The 15,519-nt window shown below is 35.6% G+C and overlaps 2 protein-coding genes and 1 long non-coding RNA gene across 6 annotated transcripts; 1 reads left to right on the top strand and 2 right to left on the bottom strand.

Annotated features, from left to right (window-relative positions):
- Positions 1-668: 668 nt before the first annotated feature.
- On the bottom strand, positions 669-8,906 carry LOC111885979 (probable phosphoinositide phosphatase SAC9). Of its 2 annotated transcripts, none has more exons than XM_023882221.2 (13): positions 8,750-8,906; positions 7,347-8,019; positions 7,129-7,261; positions 4,989-6,097; positions 4,752-4,859; positions 4,048-4,218; positions 3,680-3,919; positions 3,251-3,589; positions 2,409-3,155; positions 2,110-2,307; positions 1,556-2,014; positions 1,256-1,474; positions 669-1,161 (listed from the first exon to the last, which is right to left on the bottom strand). In XM_023882221.2, the coding sequence occupies exons 2-13, from the start codon at positions 7,959-7,961 to the stop codon at positions 886-888; spliced, it is 4,614 nt and encodes a 1,537-aa protein (XP_023737989.1). In that variant the 5' UTR covers positions 7,962-8,019; positions 8,750-8,906; the 3' UTR covers positions 669-885. The 2 variants fall into 2 exon arrangements, with proteins under 2 accessions (XP_023737989.1, XP_023737990.1); XM_023882222.3 differs by lacking the exon at positions 8,750-8,906 and adding an exon at positions 8,621-8,745.
- Positions 3,150-3,924, top strand: LOC122197862 (uncharacterized). Its single transcript, XR_006191705.2, has 2 exons — positions 3,150-3,314; positions 3,409-3,924. It is a non-coding gene; the product is annotated as an uncharacterized LOC122197862 (long non-coding RNA).
- A 457-nt stretch (positions 8,907-9,363) lies between the features above and the next one.
- Positions 9,364-14,788, bottom strand: LOC111885974 (ion channel CASTOR). 3 transcript variants are annotated; one of them, XM_023882212.3, is made up of 12 exons: positions 14,270-14,788; positions 14,098-14,169; positions 13,253-13,861; positions 13,005-13,187; positions 12,869-12,928; positions 12,552-12,755; positions 12,196-12,444; positions 11,959-12,057; positions 11,491-11,685; positions 10,855-10,947; positions 10,187-10,456; positions 9,364-9,658 (listed from the first exon to the last, which is right to left on the bottom strand). In XM_023882212.3, the coding sequence occupies exons 1-12, from the start codon at positions 14,696-14,698 to the stop codon at positions 9,440-9,442; spliced, it is 2,682 nt and encodes an 893-aa protein (XP_023737980.1). In that variant the 5' UTR covers positions 14,699-14,788; the 3' UTR covers positions 9,364-9,439. The 3 variants fall into 3 exon arrangements, with proteins under 3 accessions (XP_023737980.1, XP_023737979.1, XP_042757925.1); XM_023882211.3 differs by lacking the exon at positions 11,959-12,057 and adding an exon at positions 11,803-11,901; XM_042901991.2 differs by lacking the exons at positions 10,187-10,456; positions 11,959-12,057 and adding an exon at positions 11,803-11,901.
- Positions 14,789-15,519: the final 731 nt, after the last annotated feature.

Here is a 15,519-nt window from a genome sequence, read left to right as displayed (position 1 = left end):
AGTTTTAACAAAACGTTCCGATTCTAAAAGCTACTTCATGTGACGTTTAACAAAACGCTCCTGAGCTTTTGAAATCAATTTCCATAATTACCCCTAAAAATATATTTATATATTTATTTATTTTTAATCAATTGTCTTTTTTTGTAATTTTATATATTTCAAAAGCTTCCAGCTACTTTTGCCAAACATTCATATAACAAATAAAAGCTACAGCTTCCCACTACCAGCTACCAGCTACACACTACCAGCTAACCGCTACCCGCTTCCAGCTAACAGCTACTTTTGCCAAACACACCCATAATCTAGAACCTGCATGTCCTTGATTGGTCTTGCTACTGCGTTACTACATCTATAATTTTGGGTTTTTATTGAACCCATCATTGGTTTTCTTTTATGCTTTTGACACATAAATAACTCTGGTTGGGTTGAGTAATTGAGTTTCATATTGGATTTATATAGTCGTTTAAATGTCTACTCGATGTTGGTGATTAGGGAATGTACATTTTTTTCCTTTAATATTTTTTTTCTCCTTGAACCATTTCATCGGTGCCTATAAACTTTATGATACCATGGATTGTGGAGCCCACTTCCACGAATCGACACATGTCTATTTGTTCTAAAACGATACTTCTTACACTTGTTGAACGATATTTTTTATTCACAACAAATTAATAATCAAATAATTTATACTCGATGTTAGTTTTATTGTAACAAATTTTTACACGTTTGTCAAAATTTATTTTTTTTTTACCCTAAAAGAATCTAAACTACAATCTCTCATAAACTCGAAACACCCCTGAAATAAAATGAAATCGATTATTCTGAACTAGAAACAAAAAAAAAAATACAAAAGAATTCTTTTTAAATAATAAAAAAAAAAATCACTCATATACCAGAAAGGCCAGCCCATCTCCCAAGATCACCAGGGTGGGCATAGTAGTATAACTTAATCCGGTTTAACAAAGACAACCCCGCCGCCAACGGCCGCCCTGTATCGCCGCCGTCTTCCGGATCATCGGCAAACCCAGCAACATCTCCGACCAGCCTGAATCGTACTCGTCGACTGTTCATCGCTTTAGGAAAGTCAAAGTACATCGCCGTTCCACTCTTCACCTCCGGTATCCGGTACTCTGCAACCACCACCGTCTCCTCCGACAACCCCTGAAAGTATACATCATAACAATTTATCATGATTATATCCGGTGCCACAACCACCGTCATCTAAAATACAAGACATTTATGGTGCTCGGAGTACCTTTAATGTCGATACTTGAATACGTAATACCGGTGGAGATATGAATCTATGTTCGAAAACTGTAGATACTGCCTCCAATGCTGAAGGTGAATGTTTTAATCGAGGTTTTATAGCGCTAAAACCGTCGAGCCGGAAACCTGCTGCTACCGGTGAAGACGGAGACATGTTTTGTTCCAAAACCAGATCGTTCTCGATCAACTTCTCGGATTCAATCGGAGCCTACAACAAAGAGATAAATTCAAAACCTGCAATGATGTTTATGTTATCAGAAAAAATTTATTCGTCATTCGCCAATCGTACCTTGTATCTGTTCAACAATGGCGGTTTCTCCAGCCAATTTTTGATGCTACTAGCATGCTCAGATCTCTGAGACGACGACCGCTTTATATCCGCTTTCACCGGAAATCCAACTACGAGAATTCTTTTGGCGTGCAGAGACGGAATACTCTCCGATGTTCCTGCTATGGAGGCGCGTCTGCCGCCGGGATCGGAGGCCGGAGTTTCATCAAAGGATAAAAGATTGAAATCGTTCTCGAAACTCACAGAACTCGATCCAACTTTCTGGATACTCAATTTTATCCAAATCATACGACATCGCACAGGATTTCGGAAGTCGAATTTGATGTGGCGAGGCGTTTGAATATTGGATTCTTCTGGACCACAAAGCTCCGGCGAAGATATGAGCATTGATTTCACATCCCATTTTCCGACACACGATCTTTCTTCCTTGTGTATTTTGTTACTTGCCCAAATTTGGACCTGTTCAATAACAGAATATGAAATTATGAATGAGTTTGGTATAACGGAATTGGAACTGGAATTGGAGATTCCATTCTGTGACGTGGTTTACTTACGATGGGGGAATCGGACATGGAATAGCCACAGGGACTAACGAGAAGGATGACGCCGGAGACATCAGAGAGATTGCCGAGAACGATAATAAGCTCAGTAGAAGAGGTGGTCGGAGGTGCCCTCCAGTACGACTGTTTTAATCCGGTATTCAAAGGTGCAAGCAACGACAATGGTGGTGCTGAACCTGACGCTGATTCAATCTATAAAAACAATAGAAATAATCAACAATTCAGATCTAAAGCTAGTTATTAACGATATTTTAACATGTAAAAGGGAAGATAAAATGATCTATAGATAATACCGAGTGGAGAAAGCTTCCGAATGGGAATTCAGCCAACGATTCTTCTCCATTGAGCAACTGTTGAAGCGCCGCCTTGACATCTCCATTTTTATCAGTCGACGACTCCTTTTTTCCGGCGATATAATTCCTCCCTACAATTTCACCTAAAGCTTTATACGTCGCCGTTTCGGCATCCCTATTTCTTCTCTCGCTAATCAAAACCCTAAGATAATCCAAAGTCAACGCATCAAGAACACTATCATCACAACACAGCTTACAAATAACCCCATCCATCAATAAACACCGTTCATTAACACCACGATTCTGAAGAACAAGTACAGCACCTTTTCCCGCGCAACAAACTTTGCAAACCTTCCGATTACACGCAGAGCATAAATAAATCGACTGTGAAGAAGAAGAATTCAAAGTCGAAGTCCCCATATGAACTTGACACGATTCACTGCAACAACTCTCCCCAATTCTGTTAATATTCCAAAAATCCACATCGATTTTTTCATTTTCGATAATCTCAAGACCAATCGCACCAGTAATTCTGTCTTCTAAAGAAGCTTGACCTAGAAATGCAACCGCATTTGCAGCTTTACATAATGAAGAAATATAAGATTCTTCTATTAACACGTTCGGATTTATACTTTCTGGATCGATTCCAATTGATGATAAAGCTTTATCGCGTTCAACACCAGATAGATTGAGCCTAAGACGTTCGATTTCAAGTTTCATCCCTTCTTTAAACCCTAATTTGTTACCCTGCAAAACTCCATAGTCACTTTTTTTTCTTCTTCTTGTTGAATAATCTAAAGAAAATAGTACTAATAATCTAATATCCATATCATAATTCATACCCCATGTAAAGCTGACAACATTTTGAAGCAAGTTATGTACTGAAGTGCTGCTACGTCCCCTTTGGTTTGTATTTCATCTTGTTGTATTGAATTTGTTTTATTGTCTTCAATGTAACCATGATCAAGCAAACTGATTTCTGTCATTGGTTGTGAAACAGATTCTGAAACGATGTCATCACCTGACAAGAGATCCATTGTATCAGATTTGCCAGGTGGCGCCATGTCATTTGTCAAAGCAATAACACACGGGTTGTTCTCTTTTATACTATTCAAACGTTCCCATAGCTTTTCAGACGCAAATATATCTCTCCATGGAAGAGAAATCCCAAGTATCTCCACCTACAAGCACATGTAAAAGATATAGAAAAACACACACACATACGAAAGGGTAAAAATGTAAAATACAAGAAAGTGAAAAACATAATGTACCTCACCGATAGTGACAGGGGAAGTGGTAGACTCAGATGGGTAGAATGTGAGAACAACCACCCGAGTAAGAAAGTCCAAATTGCCCTCGCGACCTTCGAAATCATATAAAAACGGTAGCTTAGGTTTGTGGGTAGGTGGGGTTGTTACACTTCTTGTGAACGCCATGTCATCGTCACTAATGGGCCCCGGTATTGGTATCACCATGTTTGTACCATTAACACATCTAGCAATGGAAGCTCCCTATATTGTAAGCAAAGAAAGACCCGTGTTAATTACTTAATTAGCCCTAATGTAACCAATTACAGCATTGTACTTTCAAATTAATGAAAGTAATTTTTATTTATTTATTAAAACTTGTAAAGTGAAACCTCTAAAACAAGTTTAAGCTCATCAAGATCGCGTCCTGTTCTGACATCGACTGTTGATGGATATGTTGAATCGTCTGCACCGTGTGAAATTGTGAGAAGAAGCTGACAAACATGACAAGGCTCGCCAAGGTAGATAAAAAGTTGAATTATATCGGCCGCTTGTTGGGAAATCTGTACAAAAATCAATCCAAATTATATACTGGATAATGAATTAGCTAAAAAGCTAGCTTTTAGTTTATAAGCTAGCTTATCAATCAAGTTAGCTAATAAACTACAATAAACTACTTTTATGATTTTATCAAATGTTAAATTACAATAAGCTAGCTTAATTTTGCTAAACATGGTCTTCGTTTTTTTGAGAAGCCAAAAACCTAAAGTTTATGGGTCCTATCGACTCCTTTTTATACAAATCTATATAATTGAATTCAAATAACTAAATAGTATATATAATTTTTTATTATTATAGAAAAGAAAATTAAAATACATAAATTTTAATTTAGATCTACTTATTCTTTTTCTATAAATACATATATTTGGAATTTTTTAAATTCATATATTTATCATTGTTCTAATTTATAATATTTATATAGTTCTAAATGTTACCAAATTTCAAACTTTTTCTTATTTACATTTTTATAAAATCTTAAAAAAGATATATCAACAACCGTGTTTATAATTCCTTAAATAAAATAAACTATAGTTACCCAGATGAGATTTTTATGTTTAAAACTAAGAAGACTGTCTCCATCATCAGAACTCGAGTCAATGCTAGCAATTGGTTTAAGAAGACAACCAGATCGTCTACTTAGCACCTAATAAAAAAAACCAAAAAGATATAATGTCATATTAGATATTTTCATAAATATAAAATAAGCGATAATCACAAGGACCAAAAGTGAAAAAGGTTTCAACTTTGGACCATTTTTGAAAAAGTTACATACATGCAAAGGTTGAATTGATATCGAAGGAAGATGTTTAAAAAGCCTTAATCCAAGAAACATCTCTAACTGTTTCTGTCGATAGCTATCCACAACTGCATTATTATATCTTCTTTGAAGCGTTATCTTCACATTTTGCGCAACTGAAAACTGTTTATTTTTAGCTGCTTCTTCACTAAAAATACTCAAAATATGACTATGCATAGCTTTAGAACCCGTATAAATAGTCGCATGAATATCACCCGAAATTAAAAAAAGCTCAGCTAACTGACAAACAGGCGACAAAATAGTCGACCTTTTAAACTCCTCAAATGTCATATCAAATCTCTTCCACGCCTTATCATTACACGACCGCATCCTCGCTGGCGACCCGCTTGGCTTCAACGCCACGTCAGCATCAAGAAAAATCCCAAGCCGCCTACATTGTTCAGTGAACACCTGTAGCCCACCAAAATAGCTAGCAGCATTTGTTCTATCCAAAGAATCCGCACAGTTGTAACGAATCACACCGTTTTGATGCACGTGTAAGCGAAAGCAACCGATGATGTCATCGTTGGAAACGATGACATCATCAGCTTCTTGGATATTTTCACGAGAATGTAAATAATGACCTTCTGTGATCCCTATGGAGATTGTGGGAGATTTTAAATGATACCAAAGTCCTTCAATTGTTTGTTGTTCGCCTTTGAATCGAATACTTGTATGCCAATCGTAGTTTATTAAGTGGAGTCTTGTGTTAGGGAGTTGACCGTTTGACCGGATGTGATTTAAGGATTCTTCAAAATGTTGGACTAAAATGGATTCGGATTTTCCTTCTCCGTTTCTAAGAAGGTTGATGCATACAATGGGGACAAAGCCGGTTTTATTTTGGTTTCCGTTTATACCCTTGCTTCTTGAATCGTATCTTTTGGTTAATCTTTGGTAATATCGTGCGCTTCCTTTGTAAGGGTCACGGTCAGAAATGTAAATTACTGCTTCTGCTGATGTCATCTTTAGCTCTGCACCCCACCATATGGGAATAGTGCCTCGTCTCCATATGTAGGTGTTGAAAGGCACATTTTGTCCATCTCTTTTTGGTACCCATACAAGTTGTTCACACTCGATTTCATTTCCTATTTCATAAAGATGCTAATTAAGCTATGTTTGGCAAACTAGCTAATAGCTGAAAAGCTAACTGGTAGCTGACAAAAAATAACGTTTGGTAAAAGCTAGCTGATAAGTTAGCTGAAAGATATATAAAATGACATTTAGAAAAATATGTTTTTTTATAACTAATTAAGGGTACATTCGGAAAATTTTCAGAAAGCTACTTAGGCTATGTTTGGCATACCAGCTGAAAAGCTAGTTGTTATATGAAAAGCTAGTTGATAGCTGAAAAGCTAGCTGATAAAATTTGACGTTTTGTAAAACTAGCTGATAAGCTAGCTAAAAGGTATAAAATGACATAAAAGGGTATTTAAAAGCATATGATTTCTATACTTGATCAAGGGGTATATTTGGAAAATTTTAAAAAAACTCCTGAAAAGCTAGTCTAAGTAGCTTTTTAAAAAGCTACCTTATAAACTACTTTTTGGCTTGCCAAACATGACAACCTAAAAAAGCTTGAAAAATAAGCTAGCTGTGGCGCGTCAAATACAACGTTAAAGTAGCTTTTTAAAAAAGCTAGCTTATCAGCTACTTTTTGACTTGCCAAACATGAGTATTTATACAAGCTCGAAAAACAAGATAGTTTATCAACTAACTGTGGTCCCAAACACAGCTGTAAAAGCATATACAAAGAAAAAATTGTTGAGAATAGCAACGAATTTTACCCTTTTTGCAAATATAGGCAATGTATTTTATTTGTTATATGTTGCTATTAGAGCATCAACAATAAGGGAGCTTTATCATGAAAAAGCTTAATGTGAAAAAGTTTATTTTATCTCTACAATAAGAAAGCTTTTTTCAATTTGCTTTTTTGTGGGACCCTTGTGTAAGTTGTCTGTCTACAATTGGTTGAAAACCTATGGGGCCCACCGAATCATTGAAAAAGCTTCTCCAATAGCTTTTTCCAAATTTCATGAGCTTTTTGAGGTGAAAAAGCTCCTATTGTATATATTGGCAAAAAAAAGAGTAAAGTAGGTTGCTATTTTTGACAATCTACCTGTGCTATAACAAGAATTTAAGCCTCTTGCTAAGTATCGAGTGCCAGGATGCAGCCTACTACGCCTAGCTATAAGAGCAACAATTCCATCTTGCTGACCTAAGCTTCCAAAAGTTCGATATTCCACAAATCCCTACAAGTATAGGAAGAAAATTCCAAATAAGATGATAAGGGCATTAATGTAATTTCAACTTTTCAAGTCACAAAGCATCAAATACCTGAAGCAAAATAACACAATGTTGATCCAACCCAATTCTTTTGAAAGCAGTTGAAAACCATCCATTCCAAACAAACTCATCATCAGGTGTTTTTACAGAAACTCGACTAGGAAATGGCCTTGTGATGTCTCTTGTTTCACAAAAGTAATGTTTTCCATCAATTTCAAGCTCAGTGAGTTCTTGAATGTTTTTGACTTCTCCTTTCCCTTGTGGTTGAGGATTTTGAAGAAATATTTTGATCCATTTGCTTTCACTAATGGTGTATACACAACCACCACCTGGTAGAAATGGAATGCTAGCTGTTAACTTTGTGGCAACAAGCAATAAGGCTGAGTTTCCAAGAACTGCATATCCCAATATAGCTTTTGCATGAATTGTACTTTTGCAGATGAATTTTGAACCATTTGTGATGTAGTTTAGTGCTTCTTCTTGGGAGTTGAAAACATCATAACCTAGCTTTTGATCATGGTGAAGAGATCCAGTTGTTGGATCAATGTAAATGACCTGTGTGTCGCTTCTAGTAGATAAACTAACAATGATATATACCTCACTTGTATCAAGTGTAAGAATAACTACACATGTATTCCTTGATCCACCAGCTTTAGGTGATTCCATTATCTCATAATGAACTTGCTTTAGGTGTTTATGACAACATTAAGGTTGAGCCTATAGTCTGAAAGAAGATTAAATACAGAGGTTAGTTGGTTAAAACTAAAAGCATCTCACTTTATGTAACAGGAGAAGATAAGTGAAAAGCTACTCATCAAAAGGGGCAGATGTATATAGATCATAATGAATGTACAATTGCATTTCCTCAAATTGGATAGAGAGATTGAAAGCACAGATATTTCCCAAAAAGCAGGAGGTTTATTAGCAAAAATCATAATCGGTATGTGATCATTAAGGCTTTGTTTATATTCGTGATAAGGTAAGTAAGTGAATTTATGAATCTAGCATCGTTTAGAAAGCAAATGAATACAGATAATCTAGAGGAATTGGAAATGTGAAAATAGGTGTAAGTAATTAATTAGGCGATAATTAATTTTGGAAATTAAGTTCACTCTTAGCATCTAAATCAGTGAATTAAACTAGAAGAAACTTTAATTCCAACTAGCTTGAATCCAGAAAAGGAAACCCGATACAAATTTATCTCAAAATCCGCAAATTCAAGTGCACTTAATCTAAACGCGATCAAAACGGTAATAACACTTGCAAACAAGCTAATGAAATTGATCTGAAATATAGATAAACACAAATTCGCAAGTAAACAAAACCTGATTTCATGAAAACCCATGATGTAGAAATTGCCATGTGTCGATGAAACAAAACAACGGTTAAGTCTGAAATTGGAAAAGAAGAATGAAGAGATTGGATGATAGATTAGAGAGAAAAGAAAAACTAACCGGAAATTTGCTTGAGAAAATTTATGATGAAAAAGGTGAATCCAGACAGAAATCGAGAAGAAAAGAAAAGATCCAAACGAGAATAACGAAAGATAACTCTCGCGCGCTCCCTTTGCATCGAATGTAAAACAACTTCCGTGAGGGGGTACACTTTCTGTTTTTAGTTTTGTATTAATGAATCAGAAATTCAAGGGCAAAGTTTTGTAAAATGTCTAATTTTTTTAAAAACATGTTTTTATATTAACTTCTAATTAAAACTATATTATTTTATGAGATAAAACATTTATTATCCAAACTTAAATTCAACTTTTGGTTTGTAGAAGTACCTATTCTTTATAAACTTACAACATAAATTTCCTATCCATTGATTATATTTCATATAATAAAGATTGTTTTTTAAAAAAATATTTTCTATAATATAAATGATCTCCAAATTTTTTACTGCAACAAAATACTTTTATGTTTATATAAAAGTAATAATTAATTTTTAAATATAGAGGAAATTAAGCGAACTTTATTTGTTGTATGTTAATGTTGGCTAATTAAATGAATAAAGAGTATACAAGAGCCCAACATCATTAAAAAAAAAATGTCAAATCACAAATCAAAAGGAATTCTTATCAAAAAGGATAACTTTTTATATATATATATTTCTTCTATGTATGTAAATATGTACATTAACAAATTATGTCATTCTTTTTCAGCTATTACAATAAAAACATCTTTCAACGACCACTTCCTCTTCTCCATTTTTCCCGGAGGATTAATCACAGCTTTCTCTACATTCCCTAAACGATACCCGATCACTATTTCTCTCCTTTGTCTTGCACGCAAAAGTATTTCATAAAAACTTAGTTCTTCTCCTTCCTTAATGTATAGATCCGCTTGCCTTATGTGCATCTCATTCCCCTACTCCCCCCAAAAAAACACAAATGTTAATCACTCAAAATTACAACATTGTAACAAGAATAAATGCATTTAACCCAAAAATGTATGATTAAGGTGGATGTTTGATTGTTGTTGATTAAGTCAGAGTAAGAGACACTCAAGGTCGAAAACCAAAGGCACCTAAGGCCTGTTTGATAGACTTCTTTTTAGGTCCGAACATATTTTTCTAGTTGAATGGGCCGAAAAGACTGTTTGATTTGCACAAAAAAAGAGGTATTTCCTAGTAAGATATGTCTTTCCCAGAACCATATCTTTCTGGCTGAATGATCATTTTTCATCATTCAGTACAGTACAGTCAGTCAGATGTACAATCAAACAACATGGTTTCTTTTCCAGTCAGTAAAATTTTTCTCAGACAGCAACTATCAAATGGGCCCTAAGTGTGGTACCAAACAATCTCTGTGACTCCATTCCCAACCTTTTATCAGACTAGTAAGAGGCATATCAAACAGCTCCTAAATTGGAAACAATGCAATTCATGAGGATTACCTCTTCAGCAAAAAGTTCTTCAAGGACATCATTTATTTGGCGATCTTCAGCAACCATTGCTAAAGCCATACTAACAAGCTCATTTGATAGAACATAATCACTAATCCTTGACATTGATAATAAATTTTTAGTCCTTGGATCAAGGATTTCACTAATTATAACCGATTTATCTGAAGCTTGTTGCATTTCCCCTATCCATGAACCTTGTGAAAAACTACCTTTTCTACCATGAGAAGAAGCCTTCGCTTCTCTATAGGGTAGACGCTTTGCCTACAAAAATATTAATTTAGTTTTTGCATTATTTTAAGTGTGTTTATTATACGACAAAATTGCTACAACAACTAAAACCACTTATTGTATGACTTATTGTATACTTCGATGACATAATTTTAAGATATTTACATTTTTGGTCCTTGAGCATAGTTTCATTTTGGTCCCAAAAAGTTTTCTCGTGCAATTTTGGTCCTTATTTGAGGTTTTTGTAACGTTTTTGGTTCTGGTTCCAAGTAAAATGACTATATTTTTGGGACCAAAAGTAGTCATGTTACTTGGAAGAGAACTTATTGAGACCAAAATTGCAAAAACTAACTATACTCAGGGACCAAAAACGTAAAATTAGTGGTTCAACAAAAGGGAAATTAATGGTGTGTCAAATACCAAAAAAGTACCTGGATATCACGTATTAATAGCAGTGTAGCAAGAGACCTTGAATCAGCTTGTATTGCTGAATCTTCTACTGATTCATCAGCCAGAATCAAGATCTATAATAACCATGAATCATGATCAACATCAGAGTTCAAGATGCTATAATAACCATAGAATGGAATCTTGAATTCCAATTCCATCGGAATTGGGAAAACAAGATTCTATAATAACCATAGAATGGAATCAAGATCTATAATAACCATGAATCATGATCAACATAAGCGTTCAAGATGCTATAATAACCATAGAATGGAATCTTGAATTCCAATAATCCAATTCCATCGGAATCGGAAAAACAAGATTCTATAATAACCATAGAATGGAATCGAGATCTATAATAATCATCAATCATGATCAACATCAGAGTTCAAGATTCTATAATAACCATAGAATGGAATCTTGAATTCCAATTCCATCGGAATCGGAAAAACAAGATTCTATAATAACCATAGAATGGAATCAAGATCTATAATAACCATGAATCATGATCAACATCAGAGTTCAAGATTCTATAATAACCATAGAATGGAATCTTGAATTCCAATTCAATCGGAATCGGAAAAACAAAATGCGACTTAAGTTAAGTTGAGTCAACTCACCGAGTCAAAAGATTCTAAAGGAAGGCTTTCCAGGTGGCGACGTATGACAGCATTCCCTTCACGATGAACAAGTGTTATATTCATCAATCTTTCAATGTCTAAACCACCATCAATAAGCTTTTTTTCCCTCACACCTTCAAAAACTTCATTAAACATCCATAACTCTGAACCTGGTGCTAAAAAAGCATCCAGCACCTATTAAAATTTCAAAGAAAAAAAAAACATAAATGAAAATGTAGCACATGAATTATTTGAAATAGTGTTGTGCGGATTCCGATTCTGCCCCTGAAGATTCCTTGTTGTTGACTTTACCATAATCATATCTTCAATATCTCTTCTCCACCCACACAGAAGTATCTTTTCCATGGAATTTGGAAGAATGAATTCTTTAGGTAGATTTCCTCTCCACACCTGCAACATTCGAATGCAAGAAAGATAAAATTAGGGTTTTTGATTTATAGAACTCACCACAATCATATCATCAATGTCTCTCCTCCATCCACAAAGAAGAATCTTCTGAGGCTTTCTTGTTGGTCGAGTTATGTGTATGAATGGTGCTTCTTTCACCTGATGACCAAATTTATTATACTCATAAAACTTCATTTCCACCTTTTGCCACCAATCGCCCCTCGTTTATGTGCACACACTTTTATATCTTTATAAAACTATTTTCAAAAGAAAAAGAAAAAAGAAAAAGAGAATTACATTGGGTAATGCTACTGGAGCATATGTATCATCATCTTCTGCTATAACAAGAACTTCATCACCTTCTTGAAGAACATAAGATTCATCAGGATTAAGTATGATCTTTCCTCCACATGAAACTGACTTTATTCCACATGGAATGGCATGTGGAAAGCTAATCAAAACATCTTCAAACTGCATCCCATCTAATTCAGGCCATCTTTTTATATAAAACTCACAGTTTTCAAACCCAAGAATATCTTCCCACACCTGTATATACAAATATACAATCACTCGGTTTTTTTCAAAAAAAGATTGTAAATTTATGTTAAAGAAACTAAAAGAAAGATGGGTTTTTTGAATTTTGACTTTTTGACCTGAGCAAGGCCAGGCTGGCGAGCACATTGAATCATTAAACGACCAATTACATCATGTGCTACAACGGTTTCAACAAGATCCCCTCCAACAAGCTTAACAAGAACCTCATTGTCAAGATCTCCAAGCTCCACCACTATGTGTCCTTGAAGCCCTTCTTTCACTCCTGTTAGGCTTAACACTGTTCTCAATGCTCGTGCATCACTCTGCATACAACCATATGTGTTATTGTTAATAATCATTTTATGCATAAAAACAGGAATTTATGTTTACATTTTACATTTTACACGTCATATGGATTATGGATTATGGAAATAACCTGGTCAGCATTTCCATCTTCAGCAAGTACGATAATTGCACGTGCTTTGGACACAGATACCTATGAAGTTTATAAACAAATTGTTATGTTTTTGCTTTGTTTGTATGTCATAAACAACATTTCTAAGTTTTTTTACCTTCTTTAGGTCAGCTAAGATTAGAGGGCTTCCACTTCTGCATATGACAGATGTTTCTCTAAAGTCAAATTCCATCTTTGCAATGTCTGATTCCATCTCTTCTTTGTCTCTCTCAGCCATTACTACAACAATCCCACCACCCAAACTCTCATTTGCTATAGCAAGTTGATTCAATAATGATCCCTGAATTCATAACAGTATTAGTAGTTTCAAAAACAATTGAAGGTTGTAACTGTTGAAATACTTACTAATTTATCACTCCAACCAAGAATTAGTGTGTGATCTTTCTTAACAACTTCACTTCTTCCTTTTCTCAGAGAATCAAACTTCTCGGATATTGCATCAGTAACGAGCCCAAGCATCATTGCAAATATAAGCATCCCACCAAAGCTTATGGAGACTGAAACTAACCTTGGACCAAGTCCCTCAGAGTTGGCATGGTTTCCAGAATCAGCAACATATGTCCATGATAACCAAAGGCAATCTGCTAAGCAATCATCAGTAACGCCAAAAAGTGCTAATCCACCAACACCTATTAGTAGAAGAGTTGCAACCAGCAATGCCAATGGTTTTGAATAAGGGCGCACTGACAAGAACACATCAACCTTATAAGCTAGCTGCTTGTTTAAAGATGCCTCTTCCTTTAGATTGTCGGGTGATCTTGATTTAGAGATGTACTCCACATACTTGAGAAATAGAAAAGGTATAGAAAGAAGTGTAACTGAGATAGCCAATGCCATGTTTTTCAATCTCTTGTTGGGAAGATCAATGCTGTCTTGTGAGTCTAGATCATCAATATCAATTGGTTCTAGTAAGTTGCAGAGTTGTAATCTCCCATTGAGTTTCATAATCTGGGCCTACAGACAGCAGAACAACCAGAAAAGGAATGAAATGTAATAATCAGAAGGACAATTCACTCAAGAGTCTCTATTGATTCGTATTTTGTGTAATATGCATAGACATACTCATGCGATTCAGTTGTTATAATCTTATAATTGACATGAATCGTGCATCTGTGAAGTCCTAGGGTTGAACTTAGAAGCTAAACTGTACTTTCTAGCAACAATTAAGCATCCAATTGATGTATTATTACCTGAAGATCATTGGACTGATTATGCAACGAAAAATTCTTGTGCAGCAAAGAAGAAAAGGTGGTTATCAGAAGCTGCACCACACAAAACGGACGCAAGACAAAACCTCAAGTCAATTCGATTATGTATGTAAAACAAAAGTCAAGACAATTGAAAGATAGATAGAGAACTGACAGCCACTAAAAATGCCATCTGCCACCGGAGTTTCAACCGACCACCAACCAAGTCAATGAACTTATCCGGAGTAGAAGTTTTGTCGTTGGAAACATCACATTTCTGGGGAATTTGAGGTACAACTGACGGAGCATCGACTTCAGGCGTGATAGATCTTTGGTACCGTCGAGAGAAATTAGTACGGCGTGAGAATCCTGCATACTTGAGATCACGATGAGAGGAAGCGGCGGAAGACGATGATGTGGTACGCAAGGCAGGGCCGGCAGCAGAGGGATTAGAAGGTTTAGGATAGGTAGAGAACCTTCGGGAAGGAGGTGTGTGAAGATGATGACGATGAGAGGAGGAGGAGGGTTGGGTGAAGGAGGGGGAGGGGGAGGGGAAGAACCAGTCTCGGCTGACAGACGGTGGCGATGACTCGTTTGAGTCCATCTGTGAGGATTCCGTTGCCGGCTCTGATTTCAAGTTTAAACTTTCTCAAGTCAACGGATCATTTAATTGTTTTGACGAAGACAATTCCTAGTCCCTAGAGCCTTTATATAGAATATAGAGTAAATTACAGTTTTGGTACCTTTAGTTTACATCTATTTACAATTTAAGTCTAGATTTTCAAAAGATAATGTGGCCCGTCCATATGGTTTTCAAAAGTTGTATGAGTGTTGCTTGAGGCTAACTCCGTCGATTTTCATCCGATTAAATGCATGTAAAATTATAGAAGTGTCCTTGTTTTTGTTATTTTTTATTTTCTCTTTTTTATTTTTACACCAACCAACGTAATTCATTAATTTAATTATCATCGTACAACGAATGAGATGACAAACGGACAACAAGCTGTGTCGCTAAGCCTTTTTGTATGGTAAAACTAATTCTTTTAAAAACTACATTCATAGATCTATAAGATATAATATTGTTATGCACGATCCGTTATACTCTTTTAAGAAGTTCCACCGCATCTCGCGCGAGGAAACCAAACATATCAAATGCAAACGGTATGAACACGTGTTGATTTTTCATGCACGATTTCTCATGTTTGGTGACTTTAACTATAGCATTTTTTAAAGCAGTTTGTCCCGCCGTGAAACCCCCAACCCTCAAACCCACGAGAAGGGATACATCTGTAAGGTCCACACATACATGTTTCCCTTCGACTCATCCAAAAATCAAAATGTCAGCCGGTCTGAGGGTTGGCCTTCCTTCTGCCAAGTCAGTCAAGAAATTCACAGGTTCCTATTTCTTAGCGGAAACCCCGATAC

The sequence above is a fragment of the Lactuca sativa genome, chromosome 1 (assembly GCF_002870075.4).
Source record: "Lactuca sativa cultivar Salinas chromosome 1, Lsat_Salinas_v11, whole genome shotgun sequence".
Lineage (NCBI taxonomy): Eukaryota > Viridiplantae > Streptophyta > Magnoliopsida > Asterales > Asteraceae > Lactuca > Lactuca sativa.
Note: the sequence above shows the minus strand (reverse complement) of the source record. Positions and strands in the feature narration are given on the sequence as shown.